Raw genomic sequence first — 19322 nt, 5'->3', positions numbered from 1 at the left:
CTATGTTTTGGATCTGTGCTGGAAACACAATCATGTTGATAACACAGGGATGTTTTAGTTCCTGCTGGGCAGAGCTTGCCCAGAGCCAAGTTCCTGCTGCTCAGCCCAGCCCTGAGGAGGCTGGGGGTGCACAAGGAGCTGGGAGGGGAGGCAGGACAGCAGATCCCAGCTGACCAGGGGATGTTCCAGACCCTGTGGTGCCATGCCCAGAGTGTAAAGCTGGGCAGGAGGAGGAAGGGGGCAGGGTGTTCAGAGGGACAATGTTTGTTTTCCCAAATAACCATTACTTAGGGTGGAGCCCTGCTTTTTTGAAGATAGCGGAACCCCTGCCTGCCCATGGGAAGTACTGAATTAATTTCTTTCCTTTCCTTTCCTGCCCAGCTTTTGCATTACCTATTAAACTGGCTTTATCTCAGCTTGTGAGTTTTCTGCCTTTCAGCCTTGTGATGCTCTGCCCCATCCCTCAGTGGGGGAGTGAGCGGCTGTGAGGGGCTGAGCTGCCAGCTGGGGTTGAAGCACAAGAAGCAGTAGTTGTGTGTCACAATGCACCTTTTCCATCCACTGCCCAGCTTTTCCAGGCTATCCTGCACCCACAGCCACAGCAGGTCACTGCCATGCAGGAAGGGTGGGTGACACAGGGATGCCCTTCTGAGAATGTCACATGCAGCCACAGCACCTGGTGGCTAAGTCAGCTGGATTCACAGGGCTTTAGTGGTCTCCAGATACATTGCAACCCAGGCCCAAAAACAAAATTTTTTACCAGGTATGTCCCACATATTTCACTTTAAAAGATCCTGTCCAAGCCTGCCCAGGTTTTTACTTTTCAAACTTTGACTGAAGAAATATGCAAAAACAAAACTTCAAACATGCAGGTTCCTCAGCACACAATAGCTGCAAAACATGGAACTTTATCTGCTTCCCTTCAGCCTGACGCTGCCCTATTCCAGCCCTAAACAACACCTTGCAGAATTAGTAAAAATATATAAACAAAGATTGAAATTACAAGTGTATGAAGAATAAAAGCAGAGTGGGAAGCAAAATATACATGGTAATGAATAAAAATACGTAAGATACACAGGAAAATATGCCACTTTGCTAGGTAATGATGTGAATTAAGATATTAAAACATTAGTTATTTCAGAGAACACTTCTAAGAGTGAAGCCCAACCTTGACTGTGAGTGTATTACAGACAATTGCCAGGCACTGTTTCCTCTCACCTGGGGCTGAGCAGGCCCAGGGTGCCTGTTGTGACACCCATGGAGGTGATGGGGCCTCTTGGCAGGGAAGGGGTGCAAGGAACTGGCAGAGGCACAGCACAGCAAGTCCCAGAAGCATTTTACCTATACATAAAACCCAGGCAGTGTCTCTCTGGATTTGCCCTAGGGACTGTGATTCACTACAGCTACCTATCCAATCTACCTGAAAACCAGGCACAGACATTAATTAAACCCAGCAAATGCAGCTCTTCACCCCCAGGGGCTGCCAGGACAGAGCATCTGTCACCTGGTGCTCAGGGTGCCCACAGGTGAGGAGCCCTGGCCAGCCAAAGGCTCCTCAGAGCCCCCGTGGCCATGGACAACACCCAGCCCCAGGGCAGGGCAGAGTGGCTGTGGCAGACTCTGCTAAACACAGCGGGAAGAGCCAAAGAGGGCGGAGGGGAAGAGCTGAGGCCTCTCTGCCTGGCCCTGAGCCCTCGGGCACCATGAATAAAGTGTGTGTGGCAGGAGAGGAGCAGGGACCTGCTCTGGGACAGTGGTGGCAAGGTAGGGCTCTTGCAGGTGGCCCTGGTGCTGGGCAGTGGTGGCCCTGAGCTCCTCCCTGAGGGAGGATCCTTGTGTGGTTTGGGCATCTCTGGGGGTTTTACCAAGCAAACCTTGCTCTGTGTGGCTGTGGAGGGGGGCTGTGAGGAGAGGCTCTGTGTGTGGGTTAGATCAGGTTTTACAGTGTCATGGCTGTGGAAGGGTGTCCAGCAAGGAAAGGTTCCAGAGGTTATCAGGGGCTGGTATCTGCATAGTATCATGTATTATCATGTATTATCATACATTATCATACATTATCATGTATTATCACACATTATTATGTATTATCTGCAGTGTGGTCGCTGCTGTCTGAGGGGATGGGTGTGCAGCCATGAGCTCGGTGTGTTCAGGCTGCCAGAGCAGCTTCCTCCCTTGTGTTTCTGTATGGCAGCTTTCTGTCAGGTGCAGATGCTGTTTGTCCTGCAGGTCCTGCAGCCCACAGGCACAGCCCTGCTCCTGGAAAGGCCTGGCTGAATTGTGGCTTCCCAGTCTGGGAGGCAGGAGGGGCAGTGCTCCTGTGCCAGGGAGCTGTTCTGACCTGCTCAGCAAAGAACCCTGGGCCTGGCTGTGCTGGAGCACTGGGGAATCACAACATCACGTCTTTGGTAGAAAAGGATTACATTTTTCTGTGGAATAATATAATATAACTGGGTTTGGAGCTAGGGTTGCCTTTGGAAAAGTATCTCATTCTGGCTTTGTAATGTTCTACTGAAATTAAATGACAGCAAGAGAAGGTAATAATAATAAAAAATAATAGTGCAAGAAACAGATACAATCCCCATTCAAGAAAGGTGCAAGACCTAAAACTAATTCACCAGTCTCTTTAAGAAAAATCAGAACTTTTTCTCGACTCTAAGCTTTTTCTGTTCTTGTTAATTTGTGTGCCACTGCAGACCTTCTCTTTAGGACAAGCTAGAGTTGATTTGAATGAGCCTGCTGGCTCGGAGTTCCTGCCAGCTCTGGGGAAATACCAATTCCTGCTGAGCTTTGAATTTTTACTTCTGGTTTTAGTAAATTAATGAAACTTTCCATGTTGTTTCCCTCTTAACATACTGCAGAAAGGTTTTGCTTCAAGGGAGTGATACTGATGAGCTAAAAGACAGGAAGGTGCATCTGTTGCAGTGGGGATCCAGCAAATCTGTAATGACAACAGCTTTATGAAATTTATGGAATACTTGAGGAAAAAATACAGGATATTTAACAAGAAGTTGCTAATACCCTGACTTCAGGGCAACAGTGATTGCAGGCTGCACTCTGCCTCCCTGAGCTTCAGATGGGGTCCACTTGCAGAGCTGAACACTGGCACAACAGGGAAGCCTGTTCTTCTCAGAACAGGGAAGGCTTGCCAATGTGCCTCTTATTCATCTTAACAGACTGCACAAGTAGGGCACATAGCTCCTGCAGGTCTCACTTAGGAGGGTGAGTTATATGGAAAGGGTAAAGACATCATTTGCCCTGAAATTAGTACCTAATAGCTTGTGAAACTAGACAAACATCTTCCCCAAAAACAGGCTAGACCCAAGCTGACTTCATTGTGAACACACACATCAGTATTTTTTGTATTTTATTAAATTAAAACCACACAAAATTTAACTGCACACAAGAACACACATCTGATATTCCAATGTCGTATCTCACAAAAAACCTCTTGTGTAACTCGTCCCTTTTATGAGTAGAAATCCAATATGCAAACAGTTCTTCAACCAAAAAGGCTTTAACTAACCAAAACAAGCTGAATTCCCCTTTCTAGGAATACATCATAACCACACACAGACACACACAAGATTCATAGGCAAGTTTTGCAGCCCTGAAGTAGACAAAACTTACACAGCAAACTTGCCTATGTTTGCAGAAGAAGTAAATTTCTATTACTTTCATTGTTTGTCATTTACAAGCAAACTTATTTAATATTTTTAAATACTTAAAACAAATTTCACTTTAACAAGTATTTACAAAATCTTTACTAAAGATCAACATCCTGCATAAAGGTGACCTCAGGGATGGATATATAGTTGCTACCATGCTACAGTTTGCACAGAAGGGGTAAAAAGGCCATTGCTAGTTTTGGAAGGCTTAAACCTTTTATTGATATAGCATAAGGACATTAACCTATGGAAGGCAGAAGAGGTCATAATTTCAGTGCAATTACCCATTCATGACTTCTTTTAAGTACATCAAGAGGATGAGTCCAGAAGACTTGGGTTTTGAATTATTGACTGTTTAGTTCTGTAAGAACTGATTTCATGGAAAGTTTTCAGACCATCACATCTGTCTTCTACTGGTGATACGAAGAAGTTGCATAGGGACCTTCCTCATTCTCCTCATCTCTGAAAGGAAAATGATCACAATCATCAGGTCAGGAGCATACCATGTATCAACAGTAAAGCTGTAATGAAAATGCAGGTGACCAGTTTCAGTGGATCAAAACAGGCAATGCCAGCCTTGCCTAACAGGAATATTTGCAGTGTAATACTGTACTTACACATCTCTGGAGTTCCTGAGATGTTGAGAACATAATGCTGAAAACAAGTAAAGCTGTGTAAGTTCAACAGCATCAAAATGTATTTTAAAAAGTATTCTTGATCAAATCAATAAGAAAAGCTTAAAGGGTAACAAGGTGGAGGGCATGCTGGAGTTCCTGCACTGTTGCTTTTAATTTCTTCTGTTAAAACAGTAAAGCTTAGTTAGAGGTTTGTTTCAACATTTTGGATGGCAGGAGGGACAGACAGACCAAATGAAGCAAGAGCAGGAGCAGTCCATCATAGCTGTGGGTGGATCTGTCTGTGTCCTGATGCTGCAAGGCCCTTCCTGATGTATACTTCCCTTGCATCAATCCCCATTGAGACTGATCACTTGGATTTTCTTAGGAAAAAGCAATTGCTCCCAAGTGCTATTGTTAATGCAATAGCTGGATGTTGCTTTTAAAACATCCTCAGGAAAATCAGTCTGCCTGCTGTTTACCTGCCTTTTAAAGAAAGGAGTTATGTAACCCTATTGCATGCAGCATCCAGTACTAAATCAAGGATGCCAAGTTCCCCAAAGGTCAGTGCTTTGTATTACTGTAGCTTTAAATTTTGTTCCTCAGAGTCCAGCCTTAAAGCTGCTGCCAAGTTCAGTGTTCTGGTAAGAACAGAAGGACTTTACAGCTGCTACACTGTGAAAGGATCACTTTTAATACTGTGTATACCTTCATACAAAGGTACAATTAATCCAAAGCGTCCAATAATGGCATAAGGTAAAAAGTAAATATTTCAATAGCAAAACCATGAAGACTTTTCCCTAATAAACATGACTATTTATCTACAATTTAAATTTCATACAGCCCCCAAAATAGAATTGAAGAACCCTACAAACTAACCAAACAGCAGAGTAACTTGCACTTGTCTTCCCAGCAAAATTATCATCTGAAGCCAAAGGCATAATATGTCTTTTGCCTTGAAATAATCTTGCCAAAAAAAGAAACCTCAAAAAACCAAGTTTGAGATGAAACTGGTTGTTATTGCAGGGATGTGTGGTTACAGTAGCACTGAGAACAGACTTTCAGCCTTCCTTACAAATCTACATCCATTTACATTACTGGTGCTACCAACCAGTACCAAGGATGCAGGTATCTGTGTACACTTAAATAGCATCCTTCATTATCTCCAGTTCTGCATCCAAAACTGCCATGGAATACTGTAATTTAATAACATATCATTTGCAGAAGCTTTCCATGATACATGGCATGACAGTAAAGTAAGAAAGCAAATAACTCATGTTTAGTTGAAAAAGCATTAAACCACTTTTAGTCATAAATTCTCTCAAGACATTTTAAAGCTTTTTTCAGAATTGAAATCCATCAACATCCCAAGCTTGTAAGACTGGACTGCAGGACTGTAAAATTCAACCATAACAACTTGGCCAAAGCTAAATATTTCAAAAAGTACATTCTGAAGCTCAGACATATGCTCTTCTGGAGCAATGGGTGTGGATCCACATGCAGAACTTAGTTGCAAATAGCAATCTCCTGCTAGCTTGTGTGAGGATGAAGATGTTTTATTTTCAGAGCTTAGACTCCCCAGTGGGGGAGAAACTTAATTTATATGCTCTACACTGGAAATTACTTTGTACTGCTTAGTTTTGTTATGTTTCCCATTTTAGGAGAATAAAATGTGGCAGAGCTACAGCAAAAAGACCTTCCTTCTAATCAAAGGCTTTTAGAATCAGATTTTCAGTCATTCTTCCTGAAAGACTTAGAGGAATACCATCCATCCTGACATGGCAACAGCCAAACACTGGGCTGAAATGAGTTAATTATGGGTGATTATAGACAACTGAAGAGCTGAAATAATGATGTTGTTGGCAGGTCTTCAGACATCCAAGTACCAACACCATTGTCTAGGCTGCTTGTCCCCACCTCCCTTGTGCAAGGTGCACAGTTATGGGTGGCAGTGGTCAGCTGAGGGCACAAGGCCAGCACTGGGGCTGTGGCCAGCCTTGAGGGGCTTCTCCACAGGGCAGGGACATGAGAACCATAAAGCAGCTTGTTACGCTGGAACTGAAGCAAAGCAGTGACCAGGGTAATGTGCAAAGTACATTTCTGACCAAGGCTTGTAACTGCTCAGCAAGAACAGCTCCTGCTCTTCTGTCCCAGGCTGCAGTGCCAGGCTCTGGCAGCTCTGCAGCACTACCCCAAAGCAGGGGAACAACCGGAAATAATACTCATGTAGATCTTAGAACCATACACAGCAAGTACAAGTCTGTTCTGATGGCTTAAAAACAAGCTGAGCTTTATATAAAATAAAATTATATAGTAGTAGCTCTGGTCTGGGAGCCACAAGCACCACCATGGCAGTGTGTGTATGTTTAATGACCAAACAATTTACTTCATTTTTAAGATGCTTAAAATAGCAAAGTGGTAAGTCACAGCAACATTCTCCTTCAGGGGATGGAAAAGGAACAGCACAGCATTACAACAGCCTGCAGTGCTGTCTCTTCCTGTTTGCTGGCACTACTTTGCCCAGTGGGTTACAGGAACTGAAAGACATCTCCTGCAAGCCATGGTGTGCATCTGGCCACAAATAAACACTTCTGTAAAAGCAAGGACACCTGACTGTGAGCAAGTACACTCAAATGCTTGGATGCTTCTAGAATGCACAGTTAAACAAGGCAGCAATCTGAGCTGTTAGTTTTGGAATGTCTGAAAGGATTCTCCACAGACAGCCTCCTTTATTGAGGCATCTCTTTTCTCTGCTGATAGCCAAAGAGGGTGAAAATTTATTGGGCAAATTATCTCAATTAGTTGTGAGTTTTGAAGGCTTCAAGACCATACTCTTCCCTAGGTTCAAGTCAAGGCAAGTGAGCAGATGACAGTACAAGGCTCTAATCCTGTGCTGACACCAGTTACATTGGCTTGAATCACAATCACTGATTAGAGAGGCTCTGTTCAGTTACAAGGTTTTCAAAACTGGACACTCCAAGGCAATAAAGAAAGATGTGACCTGCTCCAGAAGCACAGTATATGGTTTAAAGTCTGTCTTAAGGACTCTGTATAAAGAACTTGATTAGAACATCTGGTGTTCAACTATCTCATATTCAGCTATCTGATACAAAAAGCACCACTGAAGTAATTTTCAGTTTTGGTGTAACAGCATTTTGGGCCAGGGGAAGTACCACTATATTTTCTCAAACTATCACAATTGTTTTTATTCCATGTGTGAATAAAACTAATGAGTATTCTTCCCTAATATACAAATACATGAGTTATACACTACAGACAACTGTATTAATCCCTTTGCATTTCTTTTGGCTTACTATAAAAACATTGCTCAAAACAAAAAGGCTTTATTGCCTTGAGCTGCATCTTGGGTGAATATGCATGATTAATGATTCATTAACTGATGACTTCTTGCTCAGTGAAACTCTAGTAAAGTACTATTACATGCAGATCAAGCCATGTGCTTATATAAACTCTAATAGTGAAAGGCAGCTGGCACAAACTGAATGCATCACATTCTGTAACCTTTTATACTCATCTGTTTGCATAAAATGCACAGCTATTATACTTTAATATCTAGTCTACATCTGCAACTATGTGCTCCCCAATTTTTCTACCTTAACTTTATTCCTTTAAGGGCACTTAAGGGAGTGACTCCAACAGTTCTGATTAAACAATATAATTCACTCTAAGCTGCCTTTGTAGCACAGGGCAGCTTCTGACCATGAAACTTCTGTGTGTGGTTTAATCCAAATCAGTGCATATGTGCACATGCATTCTTGGCAACTTAAAGGAGGATCAGTAAAGAGCAATTTAGTCAATGTGGTTCTCACCATCTGTCAAATCAGGCTCATGGTATGGTGAGAAGTTATGGCTCTTTAAGTTCATTAAATGATAGTCTGCTTCTGCTTGCAGTTTTGTGAGTTCCAATGTCCTTTTTGGTGGCAGTGGATTAACTCCAGGTGCTCCTTTGTTACTCTCAAGCAGGCACAGTACTCAGCAGTGTTCAAAACAGGCCTTGACAAGGCAACCTGAATACAGGCCAGAGCAGCTGGAAACAGCACTCTAATTTCATAAATGGTTTTCACTCTAAGAATAGAAAACTTGCATATTCATGAGGCTGGTTTATTAACATTGCTGTCCAATTTCCAAAGGCTTCCTGCTCCAAGCAAGGGACACAACAGGACTGGGCAGGAAGGAGAGCAGGTGCCTTCTGGGGAGCTGCTGGAGCACAGTAAGGAATATTGCCACCTTCCAGTCTGGACCCAGGTATACCATTGATGGTACACAACTCAAAAGTACCTCTGAGGTTTTTGACAATGGTCTCTCTCTACTCCTGTTCTCTGCAGAGTAAACATTGACTTTGGTCCTTTGCCCCTTCTTGGCAGACTGGAAAGGAGTCTGTCCTTTCCAATATGTTGGAGAGGACAAGGCTAGGATGGGTTTTGTGAGCCATAACTGAAAGCCAGGGGCAGTGATGTAGAAGGGAGCATTATGAAGACAATCAGATGCACAGGAAGCTATTTCTCTTCCGAAGCTTTGGGCAACATCCTGCTCAGCAGACTGACTGCAGCTCTGTACTTCATGCTTCTGTAACATCCTGATCAATAAAGATCTGTTATATGCATAATTAACAGAATCACCTGCTAAATCTGAACAGGAAAATAACTCAACCTCCTGTATACATTATTTCTTGGGAGGTATTTCTTTGTACCAGGCCCCCATTTCCCAATTTGTAACTGAAGTAGTATGGGAAATGGGTATTAGTGGCAGCAGTGCACTATTTGTTCAGTGTCACTTCCACTCTATTGGCTCTGCTCAAGGTGCAGCAAGGTCTAAGTGAATTTCCCTCTTTAAATTAACATGTTATTTCGTTGAAGAGATGTTAAAATAACTGCCTTCCTCTGGCAGGGACTGTGGTTTCCTGTTATGCAGTTTAACTGCTGGGTCAACACCTACTCTAATCTGTGGTAGGTACATACATCAAATGATCTGAAAGTCAGCAGCAGCACATTTTGATAGGTGATCTACATTGCTTCAAATGTAACAATGGAAGTGGATGAGTTTGCACAGAGAAGGTTCTGAGTTCCAACAGCTCTTTTTCTTTTCATGCAACCAATTCAAAAGAAAGTAACTGACAAGTGTGATAACAAGATGTGAGAGCATTCCAGCTTTCCCTGAGACTCTAAACCAGTGTCCTGGCAATGGAGACTTGTATCTGGGGATACTTCTCCAAAGGAGACTTGTCCAATAGCTAAATATACTGTTCTCCTTCAAACTTTTGTCTGCTGAATGAAGTTTTAAAGTTGCTAAAATAATTTCTTAGTTTAAAGAAATTATGCAATTCTATACTCAATAAATTTGGTCCTGAAAGGTTATCTTCTGCTTGGCCTCAAAATCAGAGTATGTGGAGTGAACCAAGAGGGTGGATGAAGTTTTGCATTGAACAAATATGCAAAAGCAAAGCATTTATCTGCAGGCATAACCTCTCTCCAGCTCTCTGGAAAGAGAAGCACTAGCAGTCCCCTGCAGTCATACCTCTCATTGTGAGAACAACCCCCTCAGCATCCCCCACCGAGGGGATTTCTGCAGGGAATGAACAGGCAGACAGCCAGCCCAAGAGACTGATTGTGAACAAGCTGAGGAAGCTTGTCCCAAGGACATGGAAAACAAACACTGCTGAAGTCCACTCTTGCTCTGAGTCTTGCTTTCCATAGGATACCTATATATGTGAGGGGATATGTGCCACTATTGTGGCACAGAGCTCAGAAAGTACTGCTTTTTCTATGGGCAAATATGTGGGAGCTCCTAGCTGTGGAAATACTGAGAGTGAAGTCTGTACAGATGGATCCACAAAGGGGGAAACTGCATAGGGAAAGGAGATATGAAAGCTTAACTGAAACTGTCGTGGAGAATATTTACACAATGAGGCAATTTGGGACAGAAGAATAAGAGAATCATGCCTTGCTGTACACAATCAGCTTCCTCATAGGCCTTTGCTTAGCACTCTACCAAAAACTATGTTTTTGCTTAAATAGTTGCCTATTTACACAGCAAGACATCCTGGAGAATCCTGGCCTTCTGGCTTTTATGAAATACATTTGTGTTCTCTAAACAACCTTGTGAGGCAGCCTTTCTAACTGCCATAGCAAGGCACCTGCTAATGCTGTGCTCTGAATGTATCTGGTGCATGAGCATAGCAGGCACTTGCTGTTGACAAATAAAAGCCCCAGATGCTGTCTGGGGTCAGTTTAGACTACAATGTCATCAGGGTGAGATTAAGATGCTTAACACCAAAAGCAGCATTTACCTGACACTGTCATCTTTTAGTTTTCTGGCTGCTTGTTTGGATAACTTAATCTGCAAGTCCAATCTCTGTAGGAAATCTTTGGCAGATAATTCTTCTGGTGCAGTGGGCTGATTGTCAGATTCTTGAGGACTGGGAGAAGAACTACTTTCTTCCTGAACTGCCACTAGTCCTTCAGAAGGGGAGCTGTCAACAGTTTCATTCTCAGGAGACTCCAGTGAATTAAGTCCATTGAACAGTAATGGTTTCTCTGATATAACCGGAATATTCAGGGTTTTCCTCAGAAATATACAGTCATTAGTGAACAGTTTATTTGCCCTCTTTATTTGTTCCATCTGAAAAGAAGATAGAAAAAATAAAAGTTATTAGGTTTTGGCAAAGTATAAAGCACTAACTTTCTGATATAGTATAAAACCTTTAGTTAAAATAAATCTGTACTTTATTTGCAGCAGCAGTTACTTCAGGGAAGAATTTGTTTGCATTCAAAGAGATTTCAGTTCTGTTCCAGCCTTGCTAACATCCCAGCTTTATGTGCACTTGACTCCACAATACTGCTTTTTCCAAAGTCTTGCACTACCTAAAGATGCTTTCCTTGAACAGTTTTGCAGTCTCTATGCAGGCTCACAGGAACAGCCTGCCAAAGAACAAAAATTCTATCACAGAAGTACTGTTGATTTGGATTTATATTAGAATAAGGCTCAGAACTGCAAGCAGCTCCTGCAGGTGAACTCTCTGGTAAAAATGATGCAGAATCCAAACAAGGGGGACAAAGTTAGCATGAGGATTCCACCTGTTGATGCAGATGGCTAAAATGCTTAGATACAATAATCCCATTTAAAAACTGAATAGCTAATATCCTGTATCACAAGTAAGAGAAGATCACTACTCTTCCATCTCCTAAAGCTTGGAAACCATTTTTAGTAAGGTTCAAAGAGTATAAGGGTGCAAGTTCTCTCCCAGGCTGAGCACCATCTGAAGGGCATAACGGAAGCTTTACCTTATTCAGTCATAAGATTTCTCATGGCCCCAGTGTAAATGTCAATTGTTAAAATCTCTGTAAGTTGTCTGTCTTGATGGGTATAAAAAAAGTTTAAAATACTAGCTGGAGTTTTTCTTTAAAAATACAATACAGAAGCTGAAAGCTGAGATCCTACTGCAGGGGAGTTGGAAGGTGACGCATCAAAGGTGATAAATAATGCACTGCATTGCTATTCTCTCTCCAATTTCACTGTAACTCCATCTCTGGTTATTTCTCCCTCAAATACCAGTTCATAGCATTTGGAAGTGTGTACCTCTGCACTGAGCAGTAATGAAAAGGAAAGTACCTGTTTCTAGAAAGAACACCCCTCAGCCCTGAGCAGGTTAGTTTGTATGTGCAATGTAACTCCTACAACTCAGTGTGACTCTGTACATCCAGAGGTGTAGGGAGAGCAGGATTTAACAAGAGTTTTCTTTTTTTTAGTGCTAGAAAGACTGAGGTAATGCCTGTTAGCTACAAGTCTATCATAGTGAAAGAGCAAAAGCTTCAGCACGTTTAATATTGTAACTGAAGTTGTAAACTGGTGCTGAACAAAGTCATCAAAACTACTTCTACTGACAATGAAGTACAGTCCTCACCCTTCTCCCCTCAAAAGGAATACAGCACTTGCACTGAACCATAAATTGGCTGAACTATAAACGTGAATTCCCAGTGTTTATTTAGTCAAAAGGAAAATACAACAAATGCAAGTTGTAAAGATAATAGACAGTATCTGGGGGAGGCAGTGAAGGGCAGAGGAAGAGGCCAAAGAAAGCACACTGATGCCTCTCCCCCAGCATGGTATTTTTATCTACCTGGAACTGTCTATGCCCAGTCATGCAGAGGCAGGCACTGGACAGGATGGCTCTGGCTACAAACTGACTCCCAGTGAGGAAACCACAGGGGAAAGTTCTAAAACCAGTTACACTGGAGGCAATGGCAGCCAAAGATAATTCTGATGTTTGCATTACAACTCTCACTTCCAGCCAAGAACGTGTGATGCAGGAAGCAAACAGAAGGACTCTTCAGAGAAAATCTGTCCTTGTCATTGTGTGAGCACACAACAGTCTGCATTTTGCTAAAAGCAAACATGTTTGTATACATTCCTACCCTGGGCTGAAACCCATGAAAACATAAACACAGTGGCTGATTTTGCTGAACTTGTCATTGCTCTTAGGGGCATTTCGTGTCAGTTTAACCTCTCTCAACTGCAGTCTATAATGGTGCAGCTCTGGCTTCTTAAGAAGAAGACTTATTAACTCAAATAAGCAATTAGATATTGAGAAAATGCCCCAGCATATATATTCTACATCATCTGCACAGCAAAAACTTATCAAATTCATATTATAAACAAAACTCATGGTTCACAACTTAGAGCTGTTGGTACAGGTTTGATTCACAACTTCACTTTAGCTGAAAGGGAGCTGTAAATCGCTTAGAAATGCCTTTTTTATAGAAAACTACTATTTCAGTGATCAGTTTGTATTTCTCGCTTACTGGAGTGAGCAAACACACCTCTGAAGAAGAATAACATGGCTAAAACATTTAGGCCAGAGACTTTGTCCATTATGGAAAGTCCTGCAAAAAACAAGCAAAAAAATCTAACATCCAAGCAGCTGCTTTGCCCTCTTAGTAAGCAAAAGTTTACTTTAATGTGGACCAGTGTCATTAACCTGGCAGCCAACAAGAATCAGTTAAAAGTGGTGTAATATTTTAAAAGAGGAGAAAAATAGACTTTCAACCCTTTTCACAACGAAGGCTGAATGCTGTGGAAGGTGATGGAAGGCTTTAGTAGATCTTGCAGACCAAAAGAAGAAAAAGAAACCACTTCAATCAGACCCTAATAGTTTGGGATTACACTGCAGCTCTTCTAGAAAGAGCCCAAATGGAAGGTGCTGTTTCAAATAAGTGTTAACGTGGCACTGACTGTACCAGTGCCATGCTCATCAGCTGCTCAGCCCTGAGCGATTTTCTGTGTTGGGACTACTGAAGCTGCTCATGGGAATATGGGCCACATGTAAGAGGGGATGAGGCAGGGATGTGAATTCTGCTCCTAGACTTTATTGGACTCTGCACGTCCTAGGCTGAACTGAGCCTTTCACCATTTGAACTTTCTTTTTCCCTAGAAAGTGAGCAGAAAAGCAGCAATACTTTCAAGTCAGTGGTATGCGTGCCTCACCTCTGGGCTGGCAGGCAGATCACAAATGAAGAACGTTTAGCCCAGAAGCTAATGGAAGAAATTCCTTCTCTTGTCACAGCCTGTGTGTCAAGCTCAAAATAATGTTTCTTTTCAGGATAGGTTTAATCACACTGATTTTCTTTTTTAGCCTGAAGTGATTGTAGCGGTGTGAGCACAGGTTTATTGGGCAGTAGCAGGAGTGTGTCCTTTCCCCAGCCCATGGTCCCCAGCCCTGTGCCACCAGCGCTGTGTGCTGACCCTGCGGGCAGGCCCTAAGTGCTAATGTCAGCATTTAAACACTGAAACTAAAACTCACAGCGCAGCCACACCGTTTCCTGCCCACGGTGTGTGTAAATGCCCCACGGGACAACTCCTCGCTGCCACCCGCGCTCCGGGCCCCGCAGCTGTGCCCGCAGCCGCCAGGCCACGGAGGCGGTGCCTGCCCCGAGCTGCGGCTGCTCCAGCCCCGGAGGTGTTCATAGCCAGGCTGGATGGGGCTCTGAGCACTCTGCTCTAGCGGAAGATGTCCCTGCCCACGGCGGGGGCTTTGGAACGATCTTTAAGATCTCTTCCAGCGCAGGCCGCTCTCCGGCTCCAAGCGCCGCTCGCGGCCCCGCGGGCGCTGCTCCCTTACCGTGACGCCGTACTTGAGGGCGATGCCCTGCAGCGTGTCCCCGGCGCTCAGCCGGTGCTCCACGTAGCGCTCGGCCAGCGGCGCGGCCACGCTCGCCGTGCTGCCGTACGAGCGGGCCTTGGTGCGGGCGAGCCGCTGCGACAGCTCGGCCTCCGACTCGGGCCCGCCCGGCGGCTCCTGGCGCAGCGCCTCGGCCATGCTGCCCCCGCTCAGCGCCCGCGGCCCCGCGCCGCCGCCCCGGGCCCCGCTCCGGGCATCGCCCCGGCCCCGGAACCGGCCCCGCGCCGCCCCCGGCGCGCCGGACACGGGCCCGGCCCCGGCGGAAGCCCCGGCTCGGCCCGGCAGCCCCGCCCGGCGCAGACAGGCCGCATGCGCGGGGAGCGCCCGCCCCGCGCCCGCCGGGCAGAGCCGGGCAGAGCGGAGCTGGGGCGTCGGGCTGGGGAGAGCCGGGCAGAGCAGAGCCGGGGCGCGGAGCAGGGCAGAGCCGGGCCGGGCAGAGCCGGGCCGTGTAGAGCCGGGTCGTGTAGAGCCGGGTCGGACAGAACCGGGCTGGGCCGGGCAGTACCAGGCCGGGCAGAGCCGGGCCGGAGCGCGGGGCCGAGCTCAGCCCGCCGCACAGAACGCGCTGAGCCCAGGCTGCAGGAGCCGGCGCTGAGTGCCCCGGGCTGGGGAGGCTCCAGCCCGTTTGCCGGCCGGAGGCTCAGTAGTGCGGTCCGTCAGAGAGAGCGTAAAAAGGAGTGACTTCGGGCATAAGTGCACAAATACGAAAGTTTAATTATGCCAGATTTATTGAAACAGTAAGACGTGGAAAAATTTATTCAAGGAAAATAACTTGTGTCTTATAATCATAGAATCCCTAATGTGGTTTGGATTGGAAGGGGCCTTAAAGATCTCTAGTTCCAACCTCTCTGCCATGGGCAGGGACACTTTCTGCTAGCCCACTTGATCAAAGTCCCTTCCAGCCTGGCCTTGAGCACCTCCAGGGATAGAGCATCCACACCCTGCCAGAGAATCTGTTCCAATGCCTCACTACCCTCACAGTAAAAAAAAATTCTAATATCTAATCAAAACCTACCCTCTTACAGTTTGAACCCATTCCCCATTGTCCTGTCACTACATGCTCTTGGCAGATAGTCTTGCCCCATCTTACCTAAGTTCCCTTCAGGTATTGGAATACCATATTGTATTAAAAAGAATGGTGAGTGCTTCTCACCAAGAAACCTTGGAAAGCTGGTCCGTTACTGTTGAACTGGAGCTTTCTAAAAAACCCCTGTATGTCACAAATAGATGGTGCACATGTGTGCATCCTGTACAAACACAATATGTACAAAATACCCAGAAGTGTCCAGAGCAGCCTGCCCTAGGTGCTTGTGCTGGAAAAGATGCCCCTCAAAGGTCACTTCCAGCCTCAGCCAGACTGGGATTCTGGGAAGTGTGTGTGTGTGTGTGTGTGTGTGGTGTAATTTTTTTTCTGGGAAGTGATGCCCAAAGAAGCTACCTAGGACAGACATTACACAGTGTTAAGGGAATAAAGTAGGTATTTATTAAAAGGCCTTCAAAGGATACACCTCGGGCAGTAGAAGAGCCCAGCTGTGGCTCTGTCTAAAATGGACTCCAAGTCCTGAGTTTTCACACTTATAAAGTTTTGGTCCATTTACATTTTGGGGTTAATTGTCCAATTAAATTACAGCTTCAGGTTATGGAGTCCCATCCTCCCAGATTGCTCTCCTCAATTCGCTGCTGTTTGCACTTTTTGGGGCTGAAGCTGCAATGGTGTCCTTGGTTCTCAGGCTGGAAAAGGATTGTTGTGTCTAACTAAACTGTGAGGAAAACTTGCTAGCACTTTATGTGAAGTTGAGTCACATACCAATGCAGTGCAGAATCTGGAAAATATGAAAGCTAAAACTGAAGGCATCAGAAGTCCTAGAAAGATAGTGGTCTGTCTAAAACCTAAGCAAAAAAGGCATGCATGTCATAACCTCAGCATTCCTCAGCCCAGTATGTATTCACACAAGTATTTGGAAAAAAAATAAATAAATACATAAATAAAAATCAACTGACATGATACATAGTTGTAGTTTTCATTGTTTTCAGATTATGTTCAGTGGTAGTAATGGAGTCTCTTAAAGGTACAAAAATCAAGGCAGATCTCACAAACATTGTTAATCTGGCCACGAGTTTCCAGATGTAAATTAGGAAAATACACAAGTTGCCCTGCAAGACACACAAGTTGCTGATAAGGAATGACACATCAGCACCTCACCAGCACATGAGAAGCCAGAGTGACAATCCTGAACAAAGAGACTGTAGGCAAAGCAGAGACAGAGCAGAGAAGTACAAGAGACTATAAAATAATGGCAAGAAAAGGTTCTGTTTCATTTTTCTTGCAGTCTACAACATATTTGGGAAGTTGGAGACTCCCCTAGGGATGTTCAACTGAGTTTATACCAACTATGGAAAGCGAGCACCAGACTGTGACATCTCAGTGCTTTCAAGTCCTTGTGAAACAATTTGATCTGCATCAGCACTTCAGCCATGACCCACCTAGCAAAGAGCTGAACTGCAGGTCAGCATTTATTAAAAGTGTCTACTGTGTGTGCAGTGTGGAGCCATAGATCAGCTTCAGCCTCTTCAGGCTGATTAATGGGAGTTGCAAACATCTGGATGCCTGCCTAGAGCTGGAATTACTCAGACCAGTGACTTCAGCTAAAATGCCTTTTAGTAAAGGGGAGCTACAATTCAAGAAAATGGAAATGTTGTTTAACAATAGAATGAGCTGAACATGCAATATCAATTAGTTTGGAAATGTGCTTGACAGGTACACTAATATTAGATAGTATTATTCCCTCTAATGTTGTCTTAAACTATTTATATGGAAAGTGTGTGCAATACACTTTAAATCAGCTGTCATGACTGTGAGAACAACAGAAGCATCCCTTGCAGTGGTATAAAGATACCACAGATATTTTAATATTTAAAGTTTTATTTTAGTAATAAACTTTTTAAAGGGTAGATGAGTTATTTTTTTGTTCTAGATTTGCTGGATTGTCCTTTTTTTTTTTTTTTTGTCAGCAATTTGTGGAAATGTTTGTTTCTTATCTCAAAATCTGTATTATAGCCAGAGGAACGTTTGAATCTGGAATGTTGCCAAGCTACTTGATCTGATTAGCTGATGCCTTCTTTTCTACGTGAAGTGAATACCCTCTAAACCAAAACTTGAGTTAGAAATTTGGGCAAGAGCTTCAGTTAGGCAATCAATTTTTACCTATATCTTCTAATTTGCATTCAAAGTTACAGAAGAAACTAGAAGTGTCTTGCTGATGAAACTTCATTTTCAAAGACTGTGTCTGACCCCAGACAAGTGGAGGTCCTCTAGCAGGCAGAAAGAGGTGTGACCATTCAGTGTCAGGACACCAAACATTAGAAAGAGTCCCTGCTATAGCCTTGGGATTCTCAGCTCCCCAGTTCCCCCTCCTGATCTCTGAATCAGCAGCTTCTTTATGGCCGTTGGCATTTGCTGATGGGCAGGGGCTACATGGCAATCAGTTTGAATTTACTGTCTGATCATGACCTTCTCTGTTCAGGGCACCTCATGACTCCACTTCCTTTTCCCTTGTTCTCTTCTGGTTTTGCTGTTTCCTTATTACTGCGTCTGTGATCTCTTTCCCCACAGCAGCTCCCAGTTTCAAGGAGCTGTACTTTTCCAAACCCATTTCTTGCTCACTGAAGTCACATATCTGAGGACTGGACTAACACGGGACAGAGGAGTTCACTCCTCAGAGTCATTGTCCCAAGGGTGACTGCAGACATTGCTAATGTGTTACTCATTTCACCTTTGGGAGTTTATTGCTGCAACTATAGCAGCTAGAAACACACTTTTAGAAAGGAAGGCTTTCATTTCATAGAGCTCAACCAGGATGAGTGGAGTGTCTCCCAACTCTAAGGTTACTTAGAGTGGAGTCCGAAAAAGATGAAGACCCTTTCTGCATTTTTTTTTTCCTCTGGAGCATATTCAGACCTAGATAATATTAATTTTGCATTCTTACATAAAAACTCTGGACAGGAATTGGTTAAGGCCAGAAAAATCTATATTTCAGTATTTGCTCATGCAGCAGTAGTTAATGGTAGCTCTAGTGAATCATTAAGTCTAGGAACTTACTGCCTCTTCTGTCGTTCTGAATTTCTGAGGATGAGGCTTTTTAGTAATGCTTCATGATGAATCTTCTAAATAACCAGCTGTTTTTAAGCCTATGTTACTTCCAGTTAGTATTGGATGTCTAGCTGCCATTTTATCATTGAAAACCATTCATATCTAGATCAGTAAGTGCACAGTGATCGTGATTTATTTTAAATATTATATGGGTCAGCAGACTACAGTCAGCCATCTTCTAAGACAGAAATCAGTATCAACTCAGTCTACTAAGGTGGCCATTTAATTTTATGGCAAAGTAAGTGGAGAGACATTGCCTTCTGGCTAATTAATCACTCTGTTAGTGGTCAGCTATTCATCACCTACTTTGCCAGTAAAGATGCTCAAGCTTGCTTAGTAAAGGATAAAAGGAAACTGAGCATTTCCTAACTTTGATGTTTATGATGATACAAGCCAGGACCATTACCATTTATAATAGTTGCACTGATGTAGAACAGAGAAGAATGAAAAGCCCTTTCCTTGTGGGCTATTTGTGTGGGCAGATTCACACTAATTAGGACAGAAGGGAGGAAAAGAAGGCTGCCCCTCTGGTAATGAGTCCAGTATCAAGCTAAATCATCCACCTCTGCTCATGTTGCAACCTCTGACCAAAAAAAAAGATGTGATGTAGGACAAAGATCAGAGACAAATCCTGCCTTTTAAGAATAATAGCCCTGGGTTCTTCAATTAATTGCAGCAAGGAGAGAGGGTCTTGCATG

General features: G+C 43.9%; 1 protein-coding gene across 1 annotated transcript; it reads right to left on the bottom strand.

Annotated features, from left to right (window-relative positions):
• Positions 1–3347: 3347 nt before the first annotated feature.
• On the bottom strand, positions 3348–14777 carry LYSMD2 (LysM domain containing 2). The gene is made up of 3 exons (XM_033070989.1): positions 14415–14777; positions 10587–10918; positions 3348–4127 (listed from the first exon to the last, which is right to left on the bottom strand). The coding sequence occupies exons 1-3, from the start codon at positions 14610–14612 to the stop codon at positions 4076–4078; spliced, it is 582 nt and encodes a 193-aa protein (XP_032926880.1). The 5' UTR covers positions 14613–14777; the 3' UTR covers positions 3348–4075.
• Between the last annotated feature and the right edge of the window lie 4545 nt (positions 14778–19322).

This window comes from Catharus ustulatus, chromosome 12, assembly GCF_009819885.2.
Source record: "Catharus ustulatus isolate bCatUst1 chromosome 12, bCatUst1.pri.v2, whole genome shotgun sequence".
NCBI classification, from domain to species: domain Eukaryota; kingdom Metazoa; phylum Chordata; class Aves; order Passeriformes; family Turdidae; genus Catharus; species Catharus ustulatus.
The sequence above is the reverse complement of the archived record's forward strand: the minus strand, read 5'-3'. Positions and strand labels throughout refer to the sequence as shown.